Source organism: Epinephelus lanceolatus, chromosome 4 (assembly GCF_041903045.1).
Source record: "Epinephelus lanceolatus isolate andai-2023 chromosome 4, ASM4190304v1, whole genome shotgun sequence".
Lineage (NCBI taxonomy): Eukaryota > Metazoa > Chordata > Actinopteri > Perciformes > Serranidae > Epinephelus > Epinephelus lanceolatus.
In genome coordinates, this window is record NC_135737.1 from 37714984 (window position 1) to 37740618 (window position 25635).

Here is a 25635-nt window from a genome sequence, read left to right on the forward strand (position 1 = left end):
ACAACTAGCAACTTTTCAAAACAGTTTTTCAAATGTTTCAGAAAAAGATTATCTAGGACCCATACGCAACAAAGATTGACTTAGTTTAAGCGGTAGCACAAAGATTAGCCCCCACATGCTGAACATGATGGTATTAAAGAGTTCCTTCTCCATGTTTCTCCATGTTCTTTCAAAGGAAGATAAAGTGAGAGTATTGGAAGAAAATATCCTTGCCAGACTGGTCAAAGAACACTAGATAACTACTTTTTTCGCAAAGAAAATGTGCAAAGGAAGAATAGTCCTGGGAAAGTCATTCTTGTTTAAACGCAAGAATATGGGCTAGGTGTCAACTGCTTCATCCTTCTACATTATATTTTTTAGGGGTTTTGAGTGCTTTGTTTGGTTTCCAACAAATCCTGCATCAATGCTCAAGAGAGAAATATTGCTTGTTGACCTCTCTGGCGGTCACACCGATCACAAAGTGCTTGATTCCAGGCAATAATTGGTGCTGGGTTTGAGGTTTGCAGCCGAGTGGATTCATCAGGAGGAGTCAAGGTACATTTCATTTATCAAGATTTCTCATCCTATCAAACTCAACAGTGAGCCAATTGGTATTTCACATCCCTGAAATTGCCCTTTAGCCACAAGACTGGGACCCTTTGTTTCCAACACTGCACAAGCAACACATTCATTCTCCTCGTGCTATATTGTTGGTTGTACTTTGTCTGTTACTGATTTAAAAAAAAAAAAAAAAAAAAAAATAGATTACGTTGTAGCAATACAGTGCATTACCTTCCCTCTGGTAGCAATATGTATTTGAATCACACCATAAAAAAAGCACACATCTTTTCATAAACCTAACATATTCCACCCACATTATGCTTGCTGTCAAGGCATCTCCTCGTAATCAGTAAGTCCTCTCGCTTTGCATTTCCACCCTGCAATGCTGTTAAATTAATATTATTGTTGAATCAATAGATGCTCAAGACTAAAACTAACTGCATCCCCCCCCCCCGCAGTAAAAGTGTAAACGTAGATTTGACCACATAAGAGTGACTTGACACCTGCTTGCTTTAAGAGCAGGCCATCAAACAGCAATGGATTGGTTATGCAGAGTATAAAAGTAGGACATAAAAAGTCAAATTTGGTTTCAAGAGGAACAAGGGGTCCAGGGGATGTTGCACCTTCCTGTCCAGTAATGTGGGCTTGCTAGGTGGATTAACAGACGACCTAAGCTGAGTGCTACAGATTGTTGGGATTTAGGGATTTGGTGGGGGAGGGATTGACGATAGTGCGTGTATATCGGGGTGGAGATTGAGAGCAGATTGCTGTGATTTGGGCATGATTATCCAGCCGGTATTGTCACTGATCTCCATCATCCTGTTTCATTTTCTCGGGAAGTGGAGCTCATCTCAGACAGGGAATCCAACTGCCCCAATCCCAGGCAATGGACTCTTTTAATGGAGAGGATTAAAGGTACCTCTTCCCCTGTTTCTGCGGTGCCTGTGTTTCTCTCCTGACCTGATGAGGACAGTCTTTGGTCCAAACATCAACTCAGATGCCATCATTATAAAACATCTGACAAGCCTCTTGATTAAAATGACATGTCTCGTTGGGCCTGTTTATACGTCTATACATCAGTTTTAAAGATAGAATGGAAAAGCCTTGATACAAGTAGTGCAGAAGCATTGACTTCTGTCGATAGACTGTTTCTGGCTAGGACAGGTGTGATCAGAGCAAATCACAAAATTAGATCATTCTGAGCAAAAAAAAAAATCTGCTCCAGAGAAGGTCTGCCAAGGGACAGGGGCCAAAACGACTTGCCAAAGAAGGAAATTAATTTGAAGCTATAGCAAGTAGTGAGCGTTGGAAGGCAAACGATATTAATCTCAAACATGAGCATATGTCGTCAGGGTGTTTCTTGGCACTGTGAAGTCCATTAACAGCCAGTTTCTATCAAGTGCGATGGGTTGTCCAAAGCCTAGGTCACGGTAAGGTCAACCAATCTTTCTCAAACGGCACATTTAAAACAAGGTTAATCCTAGTGCTGTCTCTGCCTTACAGAGGGCGCACTAATCTGAGTGCTCCATTAAAAGCCTCGGGAAGGTTAACTCAGAAGCTTTATAGCAGACACAAATGCCCACTTTGAAAGACATGCCTACACACACACACACAGTCACCCCCACACACACACACGTATACCTGTGTCTACATAGCCAATCAACAGTTTAGCCTTCAGGGATACACAGAAAGGACAATGGGGATGTTTTCCAATTTCGTTCTTGATGTTCAACATCTCAGAGTAAACGTATGTTATTGCAACTCTGATTTCCACTGAGAAAGAAAAAAAAAGACAATCCCATTCATTTTGTAGCCTTTCTTTCCTCTAATTACTTCAGCCTCAAATTAAATAGCTACAGGACTATGAAGTAAATCAATTTAACTCATTAACGTCCTTTTTTTAATTTTTCTCTCTGTCGGTTTACACACTCTTCATGGTAAGCACACCAGATAATTTCATCAGCCATCATATGTGCATAGAAAATAAAACAGATGTTTCATTTTATAACCACTGGCGGGTTCATCGTTTGATTTCCTTGAAAAGAAAAATTAATAAATAAATAAAATAAATTATGTGAAAATTGTCAGTGAAAGATAAGGTTCAATTAAAAAAAAGGAGAATTAAAAAAAAAATAAATCGAGTGGAACGCCATCACCCATGTCACCTTGCCTTGCCTGCAGTCCCACTTAGGTTAAGCTTCTTTGGCAGAGTGACACATCGCCTAACTTTTGATCTCTGCTCAATCTCTGCGAGACAGGCTGTCGGCACAATTTACACCACTGTGGTGGTGTGAGTGAGACTCTCACCACCACAAACCATTAACAAAACCCCCCACATCCCATTTTATATCCATGCCTTGTCTGTGTGATGGGAGCTATCACCAGTGTGTGTGTGTGTGTGTGTGTGTGTGTTTGGGCTGATATACAAGGCCCAGGGCAGGTGACAAGCACAGGAGCTCTAAATTTGGAGTCAGTGGCACCTTAATAATGAGAGTGAGCGGGCACTATAGGGCACTGGCAGGCAAGATTACAACCCCCTGACTTTACAGCTGCCTGTGCAACATCCAGCGAAATGCTGCCATAGTGCCACTTTAGTCAAACAAAAGTGAGTGTGTGGGTTTCAAGTAAGAGTAGTTGCCATTGCTACTGAGTGTCTCTAGTTGTTGAGACTTGATTTTGTCTTTACATTTTTCTTTTCTATTGCCTCCTTTCAGCCATTCAGCTGGGGGAAAAAAAACAAAAGTTTTTATCGTTGTTTGACTTCAGTGTCACTTTGTCACAGAACTGTTTAGCTACTTGTCAGCGCAGATTATTTCTAATGCTTCAGCCAAGTGTTTCAATGTCAGCAGCACATTCAGTAAACAACATGATTCATTCTCTGCAAACTTACAACAACTTTCAGCAAGCATTATAAAGTCTTAAAGGCTGGAATCTCTTTTGTTCTTTAGATTTATTACAGGACCTATATTCTGTATGCTCAGCTTTTCCAATGAGAAAATAGGACAAGCACATTTCAACATCTGTTTTCATGAGTTATACGAGACTGTGAGAAGTGCTCTCTGTATCATGTGGATTCAGATAAGAGGAAAAGGAAGGGATGCTGGCCCTTGCAGAATGTCTCTGCTAGGTGTGACACACACCAAGAAGAGTATTTACTAATGCTAATGAGATATTTTAAGCAGAGGTTAACATTTCCTTTACAGGAGGTCACACTAGCCTTAAGTATTATATGATATGGCATGGAGGGACACTGATATTAAAGCTTCAGGCTGTTTTCGCCGGTTTTGTTTTCAACCTTGGGAAGGCACTCTAACTCTGTGCTATAGGAATAGAAGCATTATGCTAATGAGAGCCTGCCCTGTGAAGAATACATTTGCTGTTGGAAAACATTTTGGCTTCCGCCTTGGGAGCTAATTGAGTACTCTGACAATGCAGTGCTTGGCTGGTTCACGTACACACAGGGGTGGAAAATTCAATTTCGCAGCAGGTTCAGAGCACTCTGCAAGGAGGAGCGAAAGAAAAAGGGGTGCTTGGATTAAAGAGTCGAGCTGGCTCTGTGACTCTGTGTCTGGCTCAGTGGGCATACTCTTTTCATTACACTGCTGTGTTTTATTATTTTATTGACCAGCTGACAGTGACGCTTAACATGTAAATATACAGTGCAGTGCCTGTTAAAGATTTTCCAGACGACAATTTAGCATCCTATGTTAAATTACTATTTCTTTTAATAGCTGCAAATTACAATATGTGAATAAATGATGGCCATAAGCGTATTTAAACTTTTTGTTTATTCAGAAAGGCCTCACATCCTAACCCGGCATATGGGAGACACCTTCGACCTTCTTTTCCCCAGCCAAATATTTATTTATTTTTTTTATTTTTTTTTTCCAATGATCTACCTGTTTGCCCAAAGCAACACACTGTACCCCACAGCACTGCAAGATAAAGGACTGCATAATCCAACAGGCAACTTCCCATCAGATACTGCATGTCAAGCAAATTCATGCTCAAAAAAAAGAGAGAACCATTTTGTCATCAGTCATCAGTTTGCTTTTTCATTCATCCAGTGCCATGGTATTGTGCGTTGCTGTGATGGCAGCAGCCTTTATAGGCAGGAAGCTCACACTTACTGTCTCTAGTAAACAAATTAGAGCATCTAATGATCGGTCCCTCTTGTTTCTTTGTGTCTGTGGGTACTCTAAGTCTTAAGTGTGTTTAAATTATTTTTTTTATGCCATTTTCTTGTTACGACTCTGCAATGCAATAGACAACTTGTGTGAGTTGATATTTTCCTACCATGAGGAGTGCTGAGTGCCCAAATACCTATGCTTATATTTGAGGATCTGCTAATTTGCAAGCTCTTAAAGCCTAATGGAAGTCTTAATTAAAGCCTTATTTGAAGCAGGCACATTGGAAAGTTTCCTAATTAAACCTCTATATGTTAAAAACACACAGCAATCGTAAGACACCAATACACATTATCTGCCTAATTAGAGTGATCGGGCTATTGTCGGTTAGAGGTGATTTCCAATTAAACACAAAGGCATGCAGATAGTTAGACAGACAGACAGACAGACAGACAGACAGACAGATAGACAGATAGATAGATAGATAGATAGATAGATAGATAGATAGATAGATAGATAGATAGATACACAGATAGACAGGTAGACAGATAGACAGATAGATAGATAGATAGATAGATAGATAGATATCTACTATCACAGTGATCTTCAGCTCAGCTGTCTGTCACTATGACCCCCACATGCTGTCTGCAGTTGTATGATGCAATCCAAGTATGTATTGCAAGTGGCAGAGGGACCCAGCTGGTGTCACTGGCCCAGACCTTGACCCAGCCACAGCACTGGGGTTGGTCCCAGTCATAGAGGATTGCTCTTTGTGCCTATCTTGCTGATATAACTCAGACAAGAGGGCACCACGCAGTGTCAGTGGATGGCCCTAAGAAAACTGGAGACAGACCTAAACACACCCACACATGTACACATACATTTGCTTTTACATATTCAAAATGACACTACAGTATGGTGACTCAGTGACCACGTCATACGTCATGTATGAATATGACAGCCGCCCAGGAGGTCATATTTTAGCTTTGTTTGTGTGTTAGTCTGTTTGTTTGTTAGCAGGATTCCAGATAAACTACTGGATCATTTTGTTGAAACTTGGTGGAAATGTGCAGCATGAGCGAGGGAAGAACATATTACATTTTGGAGCTCCAAGCCACACGTGCTTGGAAGTGGCTGAGCTGAAATGGGGGCGATGAGTGGTGCAGTGCTAACAAGGGCAATAGTGCTGACAGAGCTAACAGTGTTAATAGGGGTTGGCTCACACTCACTAAGGGGGAACTGACTGGAGGGTGGACGTTATGCTTCCCCAGTGATGCCCTCTTACAATTGTGGGTCAGGACAACGTTATCAGTGGAGCTACCAGCGCTGACAGAGCTACGGTAACAATGGCAACAGTGCTGGTGCTGACGGGCTAACAATGTAACAGTGTTAATGAGGGTTAGCTCACACTTACAAGGTGACCTGGTCAGTGAGATGTGGCATCCTGCAACTGTGGATCAAGACAGTGTTACCAACGGTAACTGTCATTTAATCACCACTCTCCCACACATGCTTGGCCCAGGTAGTGTGCAGTGCAGAGTGACGGCAAATAGCTAGCCAGAGGGGACATGGAGATGTAGGAAGGGGGGGTTAGCCCTTGGAGGAGGTCTGCGCTCTCTGAGTGGCCTTCTAGTTGATACATAATTCATTCACTTGTTTATTTTTTGTCTATTTGCATTGCATGCTGAACCAACATGTTGTCAAAATCTATAATCAGCAGTTTTAGTTCTGTGATGCTTTGTTGGTGTTGCCGACTGATCTCCACAAATAAAAAGATTCAGTCAACACAGTGAAGGAAGCAGCAGAGAAAGAGGATGTTGGGAAGGAAAAACAAGTGTACTTTGAAGGTAGGGTTACAACACTCTTGGGACAGCCTGCAGATTCCTCATTGTCATCAACATAGACATGCCCTTGATCAAAGGCGCACACTGCCCCCATTGTTTGCTCCAGTGTGAGGGGGGAAAAATACTTCCTGCGGTGCTCCTCAATACTGAGAAATCTATTTGTTCCAAATCCCTTTGAAAGTAACACAGCTGAATCAAGTTCTTGTCTGACAAATTAAAATCTGTGCAAAGACCAAAGCACTGTTTAGTACACATTGATTTTAGGCCCTGAACACAGACAAAAGCCATATTTTCTCACAAAGGTAGTTTTCTTATTTCTTTTTTTGACAGAATACTTTGAACCTATTAACTGTGCTGTTTTGTTCTGCCATAGCAACTAGTCGTGCAGCAAAGCACAAGTTTGAATTTGCATTATAATGTGGAGGGAGCACGTTTTCACTCGGCACTACACTTTTAGAGCTCCATGCACGACAGCAGCGAAATTAGCTCGTAGGCATCGCGGTGCTGTGCTGAACCCAGTCTCTCGCTAAATGACTCTTCATTCAGGGAGCCCTTTTCTCTTTTGGAATACGGAGCAATTAGCATTTGATGCTAGAGGTGCTATAGATTGTGCTTTGGCATAGCAGTGGGACTGCAGAGACTGTGGAGGAGAGGACGAGTGATGTTAATTTCAGTATGGGGGTGGCCAGTCGTGGGAGGACAAAGTGGAGATGGCAGCCTTTTTTACATTTCCAGCTAGTGAGCAATATCAACCATGTACCTGGCTTTACTGAGGGCATTACTGGAAGCAATTCTCAATCTCTTGTCTCATTTGCACTTCATGCCAAAAGTTCTCTATGTGGGTAGCCTTCAGTATTGTTAATGACGCTGCCCTTCTGCTATATACCAACAAGTCTGCAGTGCTCCTTAGTGTGGCAGAGAGAGACAGATAGAGAGAGAAGGAGACCAAGTAGGGCATCTCAGAGCAGCCAGGGTCTCCTGAACAAAGAACAAGAGTTCATCTTTTAGTCTGGTGGATAACAGGGCCACGTGGCATGATTTTCTGCCGTTCTTTCTAGGGGGCACCGAGGTCCTTGGCATTTCTGACACATACCGCAGCAGTGACAAGTCTGCAAGTGGGCTGGTGCTTTGTCTGTGCTTATTTTTCAGAAATAAGTATAGATCTATACATGCTCAAGTTTAAACTCGCAGCTCGCATTGTTGTGTGTCTGAGAAAAAACTAAAAGCAGAAGAAAGGCAAGGGAGAGAAAGATACAGTCAGTCTAGGTTATACTGCATTTTCTCCCTTCCCCTTAAAACACAGTGCACTGCCATCAGTCATCTATTTGCTTCACTGTCACACAGGCATATGTTAGAGTTGTCCTGTCATGTTGCATTCCGTGAACTTTAAGATGCCCCTGACCTGCTTTATGTCGCCGGAGGGTGAGGAAGCTGCGGGGTGGGATGATGGGATGCAGGCTGGTGTGCTGTGTCCCAGCGTGAGTCTCTAGGGTCAGGTATAAGAAAGTGCACATGTGACATGCAGTCATGTTAATACTTACATGTTGCTATTTATTTCTTTATTTCTTTGCTGTCATACCATGCTCCCCAACATGCTCTGGTTCAGTTTCCCCAACTCTCACTCCAGCCGTGTGACTTAATCAGTCTGACAGACTCTGGGTGCCTGGGGAAAGTCTCTCTCTCTCCGCAGTCCCTTTCTCCTCAAGTTTACGCTCTCTGTGACAAACTCATTCTGGCACCTTTCGAAATGCAGTGCTCTCTGTTGGACGGCCCTCTGCGGTCTCTTCACACTAACACACATGCATGCACACGACGACTAAGTGCACAAGCTCCGTTGATCTATAGAGTACATGTCACACACAAGGCATGCATAGATGGTGCACACAGGTACACACACAAACACGAGGATGTGCAAGAATTACACACAAAATGTGGCTAAAAAGCGGGATGCACAGTATCCCCCAGGCACACATATTATGCCTCACACCCCTCTCCCTTAGATACCCTCCTCGTTCCACTATAAGTGCTTACTCAAACAGCCCCTGTGCATAAAGAGGAAGCAGTTCTGCGTATTGGTTTATTGCTACTGAGTGACATTCTCAATTAGTTTTCATCTGAGTCTCGTGGTGTCTGACCTCTTGAGTTCTTTTTCAGAGCTCATTATAAAAGCGATGGGATTCTACGTCCATGGTGCCGACTAACCTTGGCTCGAGTCCAATGCATTCTGGCTAACAAAGTGGGCTAGAGAAAACTTCAGCCCTTGGTTAAGGACCTCCCCGCAGGACTCAGATGCTTTACTATTTAATTCAGCAACACAACAGCACCCCCGTGGCTTCTTCAACCACTCCACTTAATCTGAGAACTGAAAAAAAAAAAAAAAAAAAAAATCTGGAAAAGCCAAATGGCAGTCCCATACCTCAGTCTCTCATCTTTTGGGACCTGATTAAACTTGGGCAGAAAGCCTCGTTCTAAGAGGCCAGATATCACTGTGTAGCAGGGGCAATAAGGGTAAAATGGGGAAAAGACTGACAGTGATACCTGGGGAATTGCATCCCAAGAAATATTTTCTCAACAACCTTGAATGTAGTGTTGAAAATTGAATATGAGGCACACAGACTCGTTACTGACACTGAGATGTGTTTTCGCAATAAACCAAGTGTTATATTGAAATAATCAAAATAACCAAATTGGCAGTGAGTGGAGCTGCTAGAGGAGAAAATATAAATACAGCAAAATGAAAGTTACAGAATCTAATAAAGGGAATAAAAATAGTGCTTTATTACAATCATAGGCATGACAGCCACCCTGATACAATGGCCATTTTTAAACGCTTCCCATGAACTCTTACCTCAGGATTTCTGAATGGCAATGGGGTTAGGTAGAGTACTCACAATTCTTCCCTCATCTTGAGAAGGCTAGATGCATAACACAATAAAACAGGATTGTTGTGGAACTCAAAATGTTAACTGTACTGGTATTACTCTGTGTACATCAGATAATTAGTCATTTTAACTTTAAACTAAGGAACCAAAGTACATCAGCATGTGATTCCTTAACTCTCACACTGACGTAGTTTTCAACCAGCCTATATACTTCAGCAAAACAGAAATTCTGAAATTCAGTTGTAGCTTTTGGTGTTAGTGTGCCACCCCAAGAGTGTCAGTGGCTCCATCTGGCCATCTCTGGGAAAAATGTCTGGTGGCACCATTGGACTACACCGAGGAGTACCCAGAGGCTTGTACTACCAAGCAGGACTTGGGCCTAGCAAGGTAACTTTAGAATTAATCCTGCGTTTTCAGCCACATCAAGCTGGTTCACTCAAGAGCTGAAAACCCAGTCTGCTCTGGAGCAAGTTAACGTCAAAGGGTCAGGTCACCATAAGTGCCTAGCCTAAAAATAAAATATTACTCTTCTTCACTGAAAGAAGGAGAATGAACTAATACAAATGCCATAATGCCAAACAACACAATAAGTAGTCTCAAGTGTTTGGAATGGGAGCCTGGGGACATTCGTCTTTTGTTTCGTAATAGAAATGGGCGGGGGTATCCAGACCATGTGACGGTGTTGCCATAGGTATGGCATGTGTATTACATGTAACAGAGACGATGCAGCTCTGCAATATAGCTGAATCAAATGAAATCATATCCATTGTAATCTCTTCTTGTGATGCACTGAACACTTCCTTTTCTGTTGTACTATGGACAACAATTCAGGGAACAGCAACTCCTGTGTAGGCGGGTGTAAGGCAAAGCTAATCAGCCATTGGTCGAGGAAGTACGGAAGTACACGGATTTGGATCCAATCACATCACTGCTGCTGGGAGCCAGCGCTAGCTCTATTACAACTTTCCTTTGGGAATGTCCACAGACGACAGAGTCAGCCAGCGTGTTGACGTCATCGGCGTCTGTGTAAGAGACTACACAATAAGGAGAAAAACAGCACCAGCTGAACCAATAAAGAGAAAACAGGAATTAACAAGGCTCACCATGCTGCAAACTAAAATGCTACATTTTGATGACCCTACTCACTACCTCTGGTAGGGGACATTAACATACGGGATCACTCAAAGAGGTAGGCAGGAAAACAGTTGGGTTCCAACACACAATATGCTCAGTCAACACGTCAGATCAAAGCGAGAGCAGAAGGCAGACTTGTGACGATCACTTTAATGTCATACCTGTGGCACCAAACATCAACAGCGACAACCAACATGGTCTCATTCTGAAGTTGTCAAATACTGGTGCTTGGGGTACAGGCCTGGGGCTGCATTCACTAACGCTTTACATGATACTGTATACACATGCACTAGGAATGTATCTGCCAACATTATTGCCAACAAAAACTAATTTAAAAGTTAGGGATAAACTGTGATGCATTTAAATCATATTTTAATTCATTAATTTGAAAAAAAGAGAGAAAGGATTTAGGAAGCATGTATCTAATGTCACAAGAGGGACCATCACACTAGGGAATGAATGACATAAGTGGCAGATGGAAAAAGAAAGTTGCACAGGATAAAGTAGAACCTCTGTGGTTGGCCTTTACTTCCCATGGTGCCAAGTTCTAAAACTCACCATAGAGTGCTTCAATTAACTTTACCTGTATTCTATCAAACAGAAGTGACTCAGACTCTGATCCCTGTCTTTCCTCAGAGGCAATGTGTTCACTTTGCCAAGCTGGGAGCTTTCATTCTTTCAAATTAAGTTTAACAACACTTACTGTGCACCTGGCAGTTCATGTGCTGATGGGGGCTGTTGCATATTTTGGAACTCATTTGCATTTCACATTTTGGCTGCTTGTACTTCCTTCTGCATTTGGCTTTTTTTCCCCACAAGACAAAGTCACAAAGTTGGAATGGTCCTTTTGGGCCCTCTCTGACCTGCCATTCTTTCAGAGGTCTCTAGATGGACAGCTTTCATACTGATAGCACCTGACAAACGCTTCCACTGACATGCCAGTTCACCCTACTCCCATCTCTTGCCGTCCTCTTCCACATGCCTAAGCATTCTAACAACATGGGCTTCCAGGCTTTCTCTGGCCTGGCTGAATTGATGGAGCAAGGGTCCTACAGACCAGAACAATATGCAGACCTTTTTCTTTCTGGGAGGCAAAACAGGGAGAGAGGCAGGAGAAAAGCAATGGAGGGGGAAGATTTTGAGGACTCAGATAAGGGACGTGTGTTAGGTCTGCTCAAGGATTCTCATTATTCTCCATTTTCAACAGAAGCAATGATGAGAATGAAACATTTCCTATCTCTCAAAGTGGCAATTTGCCCATTTAATGCTTGTGTTATGCGGGCCTGACATCCTTTCATCTACCCTCTTTGCACTAATCTAATTCTTTTTTTTCCTTTTATTTCTTGGCTGATAATTCTCACTTTATTTCCATTAAGCTTTGTTTGTTCACAGCGATCTGTTGCTGTAATTTATTAGAACTGTCAGCTTAAATGATGTGGTGTGCCGACACAGCCCAGCAAATAGTGCCCCCCTTCCTCTTCTCCCTTTATGGAAAGCTGCCCTAGTTTTTTTTTTTTTTTTTACAGGGAGGAAGAGGGAGACATTACAATTAAGGTGGCGACATCGACCCCCTGGTGGCCATGCTCAGGGACCAGATGTCCTGTCAGAGAGATGCTGGCCCTCACCTCCAGGGAGCTCTGGGTTGAAATCTGGTTCATGTCTCTGTGGGGGAACACTACTGCTCCTGTTCCATCATTAATTCAAGGATAACAGATTCTGGGGGTATGAGCCTCTTTTTACCATTGTTGCATTCTCCGCAACAAAACTTACTCAGTCATTTGTGCTTCTTCTTTCTTTTCAATTCAATCCCTGTTCCGCTCTCTCTGTATTCACAATGGTCAGGAGCTTATTGTTCAAATCAACCTGACGTGCGTCATTGGCAAGCCAATATCTGAATCTTCAAAGCATGATCACCACTTGTAAACTGACACAGTGAAAAAGGGAGATAAATTAAATCAGAGGCAGATTTCAATAGCATCAGTATGCTCTGGGATTCATTCTGCATCACCTGTTGAGGCCCGTTCATGTGTGCAACACATTTTTGGGTTTGTCACCTCATTAACGATGGAAGAAATTAGCATGGGTTCTCAGAAAGCAAAAAAGTCCGCTTGCCTTGCTGAACTGCCTTTTTCTTTTGGTTCTCACCCATCTTCAGGTTCAGGATGTTTGACAGATGCTCGCCTATCAATGCCGTATGAAGTACATGTCATTTCCCTCACAGGAGGCCTTAGACGAAACGCGATCACAAAGAGACCCCACAATCTTCGCTATTTCATTTCCAAGCCCTGGATACTGCCTTTCTCTCTCATTTTGTCCTGTTCTCCTTTTGTACAAGGCGACTGCTGGTTTTTTGAGATGAAAGACACTTGTTTGGCAGTCTTCAAAGAGTCACAGAACTCTGAAAGTCACTTGTATTGCAGAGCTGTTCATTCTCCATTTTATATCCAATATGGAGGTGATGATCAAAAGGATCAGAGCTGAGGGAGAAGCTAAAAGATGTCCGCTTTGGAGTAAACAACAACAATACCAATCCCCAGACCCATATGAGGCTCTCTTTCAAGAGTTGTCCTTCAGCTAATGCCAGAGTGCAGGCATATGACTATTTTTGTATATAAAAAATGTCTTCGGAATTGATAAATCTAAAAGGTTTTAACACATATTACTCATAGCTGTCTTTTTTGGGACTTTTGAAATGAGTGGACAGTTTTAGTAGTTTCAGACTGGGTAAATTAGGTCCAATCCATCATATACTGTGTCTAATTAATCCATTAAACTGATTCTACACATCTCAAAAAACACAGAGGAGAAATATCAAAGCATTAAGCAGTTACTGACAGCCTGCAGATGAGGGCTGACAGTAGACTCCAAGCCATTAACGCTCCGCTCAATGTGGAGCGCACCCATCTGGAGGAGACTCTTTGGGCTGCAGGAGATCCAACAGAAATTTATGAGATAGTTTCTCCACATTTCAAATGAGGCTGTGTTCCAGTATCTGCTGGGTCTCAGCAAATTGCATTTTTCTTAATGAAAGCCTTGCTAATAATTCACACCCATAACCTGGGGAAAGTTTAAGGCCCATGCACAGGAGGTGACTGAGAGGGGGTGGAGAAGGGGGGGAATGGTGACACCCCAGTAGATCCCACTGTGTGCTGCCACTATCATCTTTAGATGCCCTTCTGCATTTTTAATGCCCTGCTGTGCCTGTGTCACCCAGCATCGGGACAGAGGCATTGACTTTTCCCAACCAGATCACAGAGAAACATAAGCTAAAAGTCACACAAGGGTACTTTTAAAAATAATAATATAAATCTTTTGTTACTCTACCACTTTGCTGCAAACAAACAGCACGACGTCCTTTGAAAAACCATTGAGAGGTGGTTTGAACCAACGCTGTTTGGAGTAAGATAGGCAAACAATGTGAAGTAATAAAATTAGCATACAACGAAAGCGAGGAATAATCACATTTGTGCTTGTTTGCACACATGCACAAATACTCCACTCAGGCAACAAATACAGTGGCATTAAGGATTAGGGCTGCGAGTCGCAGATATGTTTTAATTTGTGACAAGAATGCTCTTCCTTTTGAGATTTTTTTCTCTGCCTTTGTTGTTCTTTCTTCTCCTCTCTCTTTCTTTCCCAAAGCACTAGATATTTGTTTACCTTGGAAGGCATTGTGTTGTCATTACCATCATCCGTCTACTATAAGATAACACTGCCTTTCAGCGGGGAGAAAATCCTCTAGTCATCCTGAAAAAAATGAGAACAAGACTTTTACCTAAATGCTACTTTGCTTCCCCTCAACGACTCCATGAAATCTTCAGATGTACTTTCTATTCTCATCTTTCTTCTCACTCTACTTTCTGTGCATCAGTTGTGACCATCACACCCCCCTTGGAAAAAAAAAGTTATATATAAAGACATGTGCATGGTCCGACATAAATTTCATACATCACAAACCCAACCACTGCAAAGATCAGTGCTTTTAGGATGACTACAAATCTCAGCAATAACACTGCTACCATTTTCCTCCAAATGCCTCATGGGTATCAGTGATGAAATTGGACCTAAATTGCAGTGACCCTGAGCACTGAGCCTCTCTAAAACTAGATACACCTGTGATGATGACACTGCAGAGTAACCAGGGTGCTGGCAATTGACAGTCCATTTTATCGTACTGGTCCAACTTCCTGCTCTTAAAAGAAGATGAGTTGACCATGGTGGACCTGCCTATCCACCATACCCATCTCACCCGATGTTACTTCTTCACAGGGTGCTATCCACTCATCCGTCATTACACAGGCCTTTCTCTAGTAACATTATCACTTTAGATAAGGCTTCAATAAACTGCGCATGGCTTTTAGAGCTCTCTCGCTTGCCACTCTAATCCAATCTCTGATGTGGAGTCTGTTCATCATCGTGCACCACAGGCATTTTCCATGTCCCTGCACTCTTGGTTGCACAGGAAGTAATGGATGGCCTTGCCCTTGGTTCACCCCAAGGCCTTCTGGTTTCTCAACTGTTTGTCTTCAGGTTGTCTCAAATGGGTCTGCACTGTGGTATTTTGATTTGATTAAGTCAGGTTTAAAAGGTTAGAGACGGAAAGAGGCAAAGGGGTTGCCCTGCCCAGTATTGCGAGCAAGTCCAGTGCCATTTAGCATTGGGCAGTGGCCAAAGGAAAGTGGAAAACTGAAATGACTTCTGTGCTCCTTTGTGATTTGCACTAATGTCCCCCAGGGATTGAGCAATGACCACTGTGAATTCCCCCAGGACGCCAGCCAGATTGAAACCCCTGCCAACAGATTTGAAAGGATAGCAAATCATTTAAACTCCCCAATGTGCATTAGCATTTTTTCAGTGCCTGGGCCAGCCTCCACAATATTAAATTGCACTTGATAAAATAAAATAAAAATCAGAGAGTGCGACAAGAGCTCTTCAACCTCCAAATCAGCGAAGTGAATATTGGAGTGGTCTCTAAAAAAAATTAATTATACTTTAATTCACTTTGTTTACTCTACCAGGTTTCTGACATCCATTTGAGGAGGCCAGCTGATAAAGGAAGACTTAAGACAGAAGGCAGTGAAAAGTGCGGTGTGGCAGGGACCCAGAATAGTGAATTATATCTAGGGACTGCCTTTAGCTGCTCCTGCTTGTGACACCACATTATTACTGCGTATAAAAATAGGCTGCATATTAAAGTGAATCCCCAGCAGTACCATATTAAAGAAACATCGGACGCACCAGCTTACAATCAATACTGGTATTTTCTTATATTAGGATATATTAATGTTTGAGGATCAATAGGAGCCTTAATTTATGGCATGTTATAGAACTTAGTGATACTCCTCAGCCCCTCTGTGCTCACATACTCCAGGGTTTCTCATCCGTTATTATGCTCTAGCAGATTGCGCATTGGTAATGCAAGTGAGGCTATGGGATGCATGTGTATTTATGTGTGTATCTTTCGATGTATGCCTTTTTGTATGATGGCTGTGCCAGATGAAGCTTTGCCTCGTAAACAACCATAATGACACAGAGCCACAGGCCTCATGCTGAAATCATCTCGAGACCAATGGAGGGGTTTTCTATCAACATGCAAACCAAGCACCCCATGTCACAGATTTCCCTAAGACTGGTGTCAAATGCCCCTGCATTCCCTCAACAAATACACAAATTGGAACAGAGGTGGCACAGTGCCAACATTAGTGCTGAAAGGGTGTTTTGTGGGGGAGGGGTGGTATGCGGGGCAGTTCCTGGCTCCTATGCTAACATTGCAATCCTCACCAGTGAATGGCCCTTTCTTCCCAATTGCTTAATTGTCTTAGTGGGACAGGCAGGTGGCTCAAAGCCTCATTTGGCATCTGGTGGGAAAAAAAAAGAAAGAAAACATGCACATCCACATAGTGTATGGGAGGGTTGGGGGAGGGTGGCGGTATTAGACATTTTTCATTCTCAAAGCTACACATTCCCCCTTGGCAGATTTCAAAAGTTTTGGCTTGGATCAAGAGCAAGTTTGTGCTGCTATTGTGTCTGATGTGCTTCACTGAATAAAACATCTTTTGGTATCAGTGCCAGATCAAATAGCCTTTCAAAAAGCCATGCCTCTCACCATTGGTGTCTGGTACCATAGAGAGAACTGTTTTCCTATCCGTTTATTAAATAGAAGCTATCGAGCCCTTCCATTTAGCACTGCTGAGCACAATTTAGATGTATCTGCTGAAATGGAAGCACGCAAGTAGGGAGGTAATGCCAGAGGCACATCAGTACATTTGACTGTCCCACATCATGGTGTTTTACAACTGTTTCCAAGAGTGGACCTCATTACACTGGAGTCCAGACATATACACCAGCCTCGAGGTTTCCTCACACACAAAAGTACTGTACACGCTATCTGTTGCCATTGTTGTTTTCAAAACATGTGCAGCAGTTGTAATGGCAGGCAGAGACACATCCACATTCATCCACAGGTGAGACGCTTCTCCCTCCCCAGATTCTGCTTGTACAAGTTAAAAGGCTGATTTGCATTTATATTGCCATTCAAGGCTTGCAGCTGTAATTGTCATGGCATGGTAGCAAATGCACAGACACCACACACACACACACACACACACAGAATGCATGTGAAGTGTGCCGTATGCAAGCCTTTGCCATGAGTCCATTGCTATGAATCTTTGGCATAAGAACGTTGGGACAGTGACAAGCCGAGGAAGAGATGAGGTGAGTTCATCCAGGTGCAATATTGAGCTGTCCCAGAAACTTCCCGCCAAACACCAGGAAGTCGTTATCAGATCAGCAACCCAATTCCTCAAGTGCCTCCTGTGCTGAAGCACCCCATGCATCTTCTCGGCTCTTTCCTAACAGAGCCTTTCACAATCATGTCGACGCATTGGCTGGCTGGTTTACTCACAAATGTTTGGAGCAATAGTGGGACATATGACAAGACACACACGTGTGTGTTGCCAGGATGCTTGCGTATGATTTACTGCACATATAGCACAACCATAAAGAAAAAAAAAAACAGGGACAGGATGTTTCAGTCTAGGACGGTGAATTTACACGAGCGTTTTTCACATACCAATTAGTCCACACAGGTTTCTGGAGGTCACAACAGCTCTCTGCATAGGCTACATGTGCATTACTGAACATGCCTCAGCCTCTTAGGAGTTGTAAAAAACATGTACTGTGAGTGGTCGTATTTCAAAATGAGCAGACTACTCAGCTAAAGTGACAACACTTAACATGCACAGGTAATAAACCTCGATTTCACACGTGCAGCTGCACCGACCCAGGTGTCAAGTTCAAGTAAGAAGCATGTGTTTTAATAAATTCTGTGTGACTTACCTAATATTCAGTTCCATGTTAAATTATTAGCAAACTGTATTTGCATCCACTTAACCTTTATATTCAAGGTACAATCTGTACATTTCTGCACATACAAGTTAGAGCAGAGGTTGCAAAACATGTATATACGCCACATTGTTGCTATGCTGTAACAATGCCATTAAGAAACCAGTTTTGCAAATGAAAGCATAACCTTCCCAACAAGCTAATGCATACATTTAATATGAACTTTACATCTACAAGCTTTATTTTAGGCTTTAGCCAAAGCAAAATATAGCAACATTAAAGCAACTATATCAACATAAATATACACAGAAAACATAGAATAGTGAAAGGACACGCAATATGGTAATAGATGCTGTTTCCTTTTCAGCATTCTGTGTTTTTCAGCATTTTGTTTGCTCTTTTTCCACCTTTTATGCACACATTTTACATTTTCACCTGCATAACCTTGTGTTCTTGTTTTGCTCACCTATTTCCATGACAGATGTTGACTCAAGCAACAGTAGTGCCATCCGTGCACGGTAAACAAGGTGCACATTATTTCTAAAAAACACATCTAAAAACTCTGTGTTCATGGATCTTTTTTTTTTTTCCTAGTTTCAAATATGTGGTGTGAGTGCCTATTTCTCAGCTCAATGCTTCTATACAGTATAACTCCTGGAACAGGTAAAACTGTATTTGAAAAAAAAAAAAGGTAAAATGAAATTCACTTATCCCTGTGGTGAGAACTTTCATTCTGTCAAAAAACAGGGGGGGAATAATATGTGAAGGCTGAGTGTGAGACAAAATGAACATTTAAGTTGAACATTTCCTCAGCCTGAATGTCTTGAACAAAAGTCTTATTAATGCCTCAGATTTGCAAAGCAGGGTTTTGACAAGAAAGGAGCAAACTTTGTATTGTTCCACTGTTTGAACCCACCTTGTAGAGCACCTGTGTTCTACAAGCAATCACAGATCCCAGGAGCGGGTAAAAAATTTCTATCTATCAAAACCTTGGCTAGGTAGACACAGGATTAGCGGAGTAAAGAGCTAAAACACCAGCATTTCTCTTTTAGCCCCACTGTGCCCGTGCTTTGTCCTCTCCAAGGAAAAATAACACAGGATGATCCCCCACTTCTCAACTCACAGCACCCCCACAGCCCCGTGGAGACGACTTTAGTTGCTTTGCTTGTTTTTTTCATGTGCATTAAACTGCAATTTAGAAGCCATTAATCCATTCCATAATCTGTCACCAAATAAAATCCTGACTAGGGTTAGAGCAGGCTTTCGCACAGTTACACATTATACAAGATTCTTACATGGAGCTGTTTTTAAAAATCATCCAGCTTGGAAAATTTCTCATCCTGTCCTCCAAGGACAAACGTCTCAGATGTATGGAGATGCGACAATAAAGAATGAAGAAGTGCAGCTGCTAACCCTGCCTTCACAGGTGACCCAGTGATCACAACAGCATCTGGTTGAATTACTTAACACTGCCGCCCAACAGACATGTAATCCGGGATAATGCCCTTTTGCTGAGTGCTCCAATCTGGATAAATTCATCCCCGAGGAATGAGATCCAGCAGCAGAGTCTCAGAGAGAGAGGAGATGAGGGGCTTGGGGGTTGATTGGTTGGTGCTAAAGAAAACTGTTGGGGCTGGGGAAGACAGTCTTCTAGATGGATAATGAAGCCCAACAGTAAACAGCTTGATTTTGTTGACTGGCTGACTGACTGCATGAGAGGAAGCAGATCATTGCCTGGTTTTCCAAGAACACTCCAAACTAATCATATTCCTTTTCCTGGCTGACCTGAATCCTGACAGACTCGAAATGAGGCTTTCATCCAAACTGCAGTCACCGGATATACTGTACTTACTTACATTCTGCATTTTTATCTTGGTGCTGCCTACAGCTGAATCATTTGGACGGCTGTCCTCTCACATGAACACATGCCAATCTCCATCTCTATGTTTATTCATTGATATATTTATTTATCTCATGTTTCATCAACCAAATGAAAGTTTCAGCCAAAACTGATTTTTTCTTGGAAACAGCATCGCTCATTAATGCCACAAACCACCGCCAAACACTGGGACTTACAAGTTCCAGTTGTCCAGCGGCAGCCTCTTAGATTATTCATTCATATGTTTACTTATTACCATAAATATCCAACAGGGCACTCGGCTCAGAGGGATTACAGAAGGCTTAATCTATCGTGGCACAGAAATGAGCAGGGGTCACAGCGGCTGAGGTGACTTAAGCTGGCTAGCCTTGATGGGACATGCAGCACAAACAAGAAAACAAACTACATGCCACTGGGCCCCATCGTGAAGTGGTGGCGTCATCTGTCACTCACTGTGTTTGTGTGGCATAATCCAGACAGGGTTAGCATTACTCAAGCCAACTGTCATGTATGGTGAGGGTAAGTCATACAAACAGGACAAGGAAGGCGTTTCTCACCAGGCATATTAATCAGGCTGTGCAAGACTCCTATTAGAATATAGATAGTTTTAATGGGCATGCTGTGGTTGTTAGTCATGTTTACTCGAATTGAAAATATGACTGCTGGAATGGCAAGGCTTATGACAATGTGCGAGAAAAATGTATACTGGTTTTAGCATTTCAGTAGAATGGGGATAAATCAATTAATTACCTCTAAGTCATTATGGTCGTAATCCATGCATAAGACAGCAGTGTGTCTTGCTTACAAATAACTATTCATAATAATGAGGCTGAAAATTGGTATTTATGTTTGAGTAGTGTTGTGCAACGTAATGGGCTGTATTTCTCTCTCTTTTTTCTTTCCCTTTGGAGAAGCGAGAATGATTTCTCCGTCTATAAAAAATCCAGACATGACATTGGAAAGACATTTAATTATATTTTGGTTGAGAAATATGTATCAAAGCCTGCCGCCCATGAAAAGCGGATTTAGAGTCGTCAGTCAGCAGTTAATAGACAGCAGTAAATGAAATAGGGGCTGATGGGGGTGCTAAGACATGCTTTCCAGGACTAAGAAACAGCTTAGTCTGGCTGGGTGGTGAAATCGGGGGTTCTGACACGATACACGACGGGGTGGGAGATAATGAAGGCGATTGGGGGGGAGGGAAGGGGCAGGAGATTGTTAAAGAGATTGGGATTTCATTCCTGTGCAGCAGCACTGCCCCTAGTGGGCAAACCTTGAGTTAAGGATAGCTCATCAAGATTTAATTTCCCTGAGAAAGTGGACCGGAAACCCAGTGGCCCAGACAGTTTGCATAAAATTTCACAAGGTGTCATTTAAAGAAAGAAAAACAGAGGAAAGAGAGACACAGAGGAAGAGAGGCAGATGGAGAGAAAGGACTGAGCCCATACACTTAACAGTGACAATGTGTGATTTTTCTCCAGCACATTTTCTTCAGAGCCTGGCACATCCAGTACAAGACTATTCTTAAACTCCCCCTCCTCCACCGGGACGTCACACTCTCACATATTTCACCCTTTCCCTGACAGGGGGTTAGGGTTCTCAATCATACTGCATCTCACAGCAAAAAAAAATAAATAAAGGAAAAGATAACAATAAAACAAAAAAAGCAGAAGGAAAGAGGGAGGGTTCGTCAGAGAGCGAGGGGGAAATGTGCGGCTGAGAGGTGAGGAGTGAAATCAAGAGCCAAGTGAAGAATGTGAGAGACGATGGACACTGTATAGATTGGATGGGAGGAGGAACAGGGATGGGGGGGGGGTGCGAGGAGATGGACAAGGTCCTGGACAAGTTTGGCCTGAGGTGAATGTGTTCCTGGAGACTGCCTCCCAGATCCTCCTGACTGGTGCTGTGTCATCTGTCACTGGCAGGAGAGGTGACAGCGAAAGAAAAGGTGCCCTACATGCGGTAACGGCACAGTCAGGAATATCTCACAGCAGCTTTCCTTCTCCTTAGTCTCCCTCTCTGTTTTGCTCCGGACCATTTATTTCTCAAAGTTGAGAGAGAGAGAGAGAGAGAGAGAGAGAGAAAAAGTACTCAGTGCCTCTGCATATGGACTGACTCTTCCCTCTTGCTCATTCTCTCATTTTCACGCTCCCTTTCTTCCGCGCTCTCTCTCACAGGATAGCTGCGTCTAAGTATATGACTGCTATGGCCACAACTCCCCTCTGTCCCCCTGTTCATAAAAACAAGATTGTTTTCCGCAGCTTTCTGCTGACACCGGCTCAGCACATAAACAGAGCCGTAATTTGTACAACAGTAAGCTACAGGGAAGCACTTTTTTTTTCTCCCCAGAGGCATGCATAGAGAAGGTAGGTTGTTATCCCCCTGTTTACCTGGCAAGAAAAGAAGTATTTTATATTATGGTAATAACCGACTGCGCTGAAATGCACAGCAATCCCATCTCATTCCCGTTGCAGCAATCGCCTCATTCCAGCTGTTACTATCTGAGATATGGTGTTAGTTGTTCCTAGAACTGGGGCTAAGCCTGTGATGTTATGCGAATGGAAATGCAATGGTCACAGAATGAAAGTCCAAAACAAAGTGTGCTGTATGTGTATAAATCAAACCCGCTCTGCAGTTTAAAGTCTAATCTAACTGGGACATTATCCATGCTCTAAACTTGTAAGAAATGGGGGAAAAACAGGGCAGTAGAGATACAGCAGGAGTCAGTTGTGGATGCAAAACTTAGCAGATGCTTAACAGAGAGAAGGAGAAGAGACTAATGACTGATCATGCATTTCTGCATCGCAGTACAGATGGTACAGAAAAGGCTTTACAATGAAATCAGTGGAGAGAATGCAGCACAGCAGCAACACACTGAACAGTTACAGCATCTTCAGCGCCGTGTCTGATGTGCTGTAACTGCCCCCTAACGAAGGTCATGACCTAGAGAGAAAGCTTCTATTGCCTTGACTCTGTGCAATCTCTGGGTCCACTTACACAGCTTGTGTCACCGTCCCAGGTCACGCACAGTCATAAAGAAAACAGACAGTACAGCTGACACCCTCTCTGGCAGGGATCTACTCGGGAGACGAGGAGAGGGAATTAGAAGCTTCATAACTCTGGTTTCAAATTGCTCTGTCCTGATATCAATATTTTCTCCCCGTTTCTAAATGAAAAACGAGCCAGCAGTAAAATATAATCACAGCAAATCATATCTGAGAGTAGTATTTTTTTTCTTTTTGTGTGTGTGTGTGTCACAGGCTATAAATCAACATGTGGAATAGCTGAACTTGGTGCCGTGGAAAATGTTTTTGTTCCCAAGTTTCTTTTGTTGTTGCATTACCGACTTTGATCTGTCAATGTCAACACAACGTGTCAACAAAGTGAGATCTCACATTGGAGACGACTTGGATTTTGCCTTTTTATGTGCAAAAGGTTACAACTCCCTTTGGGAAACAACTGTACACGCACATACGCACACACACATGCAATGACACACACATTCATTCACACAGTGCCCTCCTTAGAATGTAGTCCAGCCTGAAAGGGTCAAACTCTGAAAAGAGGTGGCGGCTATGTGATTGACCCTGACCCTGTGGGTGCAATAAGCCGGGGCACTCGTTGCGAGCCGGGCTGGGAGCTGATAAACATCCACTGTGTCTGATTCAGCCCTGCGTGCGTCTGTATTTCACACAGACAACACAGAGGCAGAGTTCTGCTGTACTTTACTCACCTCTATTGTTTTCCAAAGACAACCACCTGGTGGCAAGCAGGGGAAACAACTAATCCATCCTCATTCTGTCCACAAACAGACTGTCTAGGAATAAAAACAACAACAGATACTGTCCAAAAGGACCAGAGTTGCCAAGCTATACTCATGAGTCTGCCTTCCAAAGCACTTCACTGTTAACTTTTTCTCTCTCTTTTCTTTCGACCAGACCCCCCGTAGTTGGACTCAATGGGGAAGGGCTGTCAGTTCAAAACAATGTGACTAAGGAGTGAACGCTTGACTGAACTGGACTGGGGTTAGAGGGCTTTGTTTGTGTGTGTCTATGTGTGTGACAGGAATATAAAGCCTGCGTTGGAAGTATTTAACTTGTCTGGTCTGAAGGCTACGACAACCTACTGATGGAGAAAAGTGCCACGTCCTACTCCTCACAGCTCCTTAACCCCCCTGGACAGCCACAAAGACTTTTCCCCCCTTATTTTCTCCGTTCTCTTTTTGCATCGGACATAGCAGTGCACACGGGAGTGCTATATTTTAGGCAGTTAAAAACACAGATGGTAGGGCAAGCTCAGACATCACAGCAAGATGAATTCAGAGACACCGTTCCCAGCCAGCAAGTCACACAGCAGTCAGAAGCACGCGAGATGTGATGAATAAGCAACTTAATCTGGAGAACTTACCATGTCCGGAGATCCACAGGAGCAGGAGGACCCAAGGGATCATGGCTGTGGAGTGGAGAGGGCAAAACCTACGGAAAACAGTGGGCGAGTGTGAAATTGAAGTTGGCAGGCACAAACACATGCACGAGATGAGACAGTGCTCCTCTGTGCTGCTGGAGGGGGGGGACGGATGCTACAGTCCCTCAGTGGTGTCTCCTTTTACCAGTGGAAGGCTGGTAGTCTGTCTTCAGTCCCTCTCCTCTTCTGCTGATTCTTCCTCTTCTCTGTCTCTCTGCGCGTCTCTTTTCCCCCCGTCTGTGTCACTCTTCAGAGTTGCCGTGGTCAGCTCTGCCTCGCACGCTCTCTTGTTGATGTGAGCTTGTAGACTTTCTGTGTCTTCGCTGCTGACTCTGAGCGCACACACACACACGCTCACTCTTTCTCTCTCGCTCACACGGTTTCCCGTTGCCCATCCATTCTCAGTCTCTTCAGCCCTCACTTGCCCCCCCCCTCCTCCTCCTTCTCTTTCTCTCTCATGCTCTTTCTCTCTTGCTCCACCACTCACATAGCAGACACAGTCAGGGGATAGAGCTCCACAACGAGACTCCTCCCTCCCTCCATCCCTCTCTCTCTGTCTCTCCTCCTCTCTCTCTCTCTCTGCCTCTCAGCCTGGCTGTCTGGGTGGCTGAGGCTAAGTGTGAGGCTGGGAGACTCGGGTCCTCACTCTGGGTACGAGAGCTGCCATGGGAGAAACAGAGAGGGTGCGGGTCAATTAGAATGAGAATGGGAGCGACTCGGCCTCTATAGCTACAAATAACACAGACATCCACAAAAACAAAAAGTGCATTTTCACCCCCTCCTTCCACTTAAGACCCTGTGCCTTTTATTTTGGGATTCTATGGATGGCATCGGATTTTTTGGACACAGTGAGCAACCTTCTTTGAGAGTGCTTAAGGACTACATTAGCATTCAAGACCAAAGTTGTAGTATTCATTAGTAACTACTTTGTTTTTTTTTTTTTTTTAATCAAGGGTTGAATTAGATTCACAGTCACTCACTCAAGGAGCCACGATGCAAGACGTCATAACAAGCCCAAGTGCATTGCATGCTTACTAACTAGTTTTCCTTGATATGCCTGTAAAATATTTAAAAAGGGGGCCATCGGTTCCAGGTCAGGCGAGCTCCACATATAAAAGTGAGCTCCTACTATAAACGTTATAAAATGTTTTACAGTACATTAAGACATCCAGATGGTTTAGAGTGTAGAAATTTACTATTTAATTTCATACGTTATGCACACAAATGAATAATTTGTACCTCAAATGTATGAGAAGTAAGTGCTGCGGAGGTGGGTCAGTCACACGTCACAATAAATCGAATCGAACACTTGTGGTGATTGGCTGCAAGTAAATCCACACAAATTGATTGATTTCTAGTTCTGGGGACAAAAGGATCAAATGCAGGTATCGTGACTGAAGAAGTGTCATTATTACTTGGTC

At 43.1% G+C, this 25635-nt stretch overlaps 1 protein-coding gene across 8 annotated transcripts in view; it reads right to left on the reverse strand.

Moving 5' to 3' along the window:
• kirrel3b (kirre like nephrin family adhesion molecule 3b) overlaps positions 1 to 24545 on the reverse strand; it is a 183960-nt gene extending 159415 nt beyond the window's left edge. For 7 of the 8 annotated variants that reach the window (XM_033631551.2, XM_033631554.2, XM_033631549.2 and 4 more), the window contains exon 1: positions 24158 to 24413. In XM_033631551.2, the coding sequence (XP_033487442.1) occupies positions 24158 to 24278 (121 nt within the window). In that variant the 5' untranslated portion in view covers positions 24279 to 24413. Of the gene's footprint in view, positions 1 to 24157 lie in introns of all 8 variants that reach the window. The other variant, XM_033631553.2, reaches the window with a different exon arrangement.
• Between the last annotated feature and the right edge of the window lie 1090 nt (positions 24546 to 25635).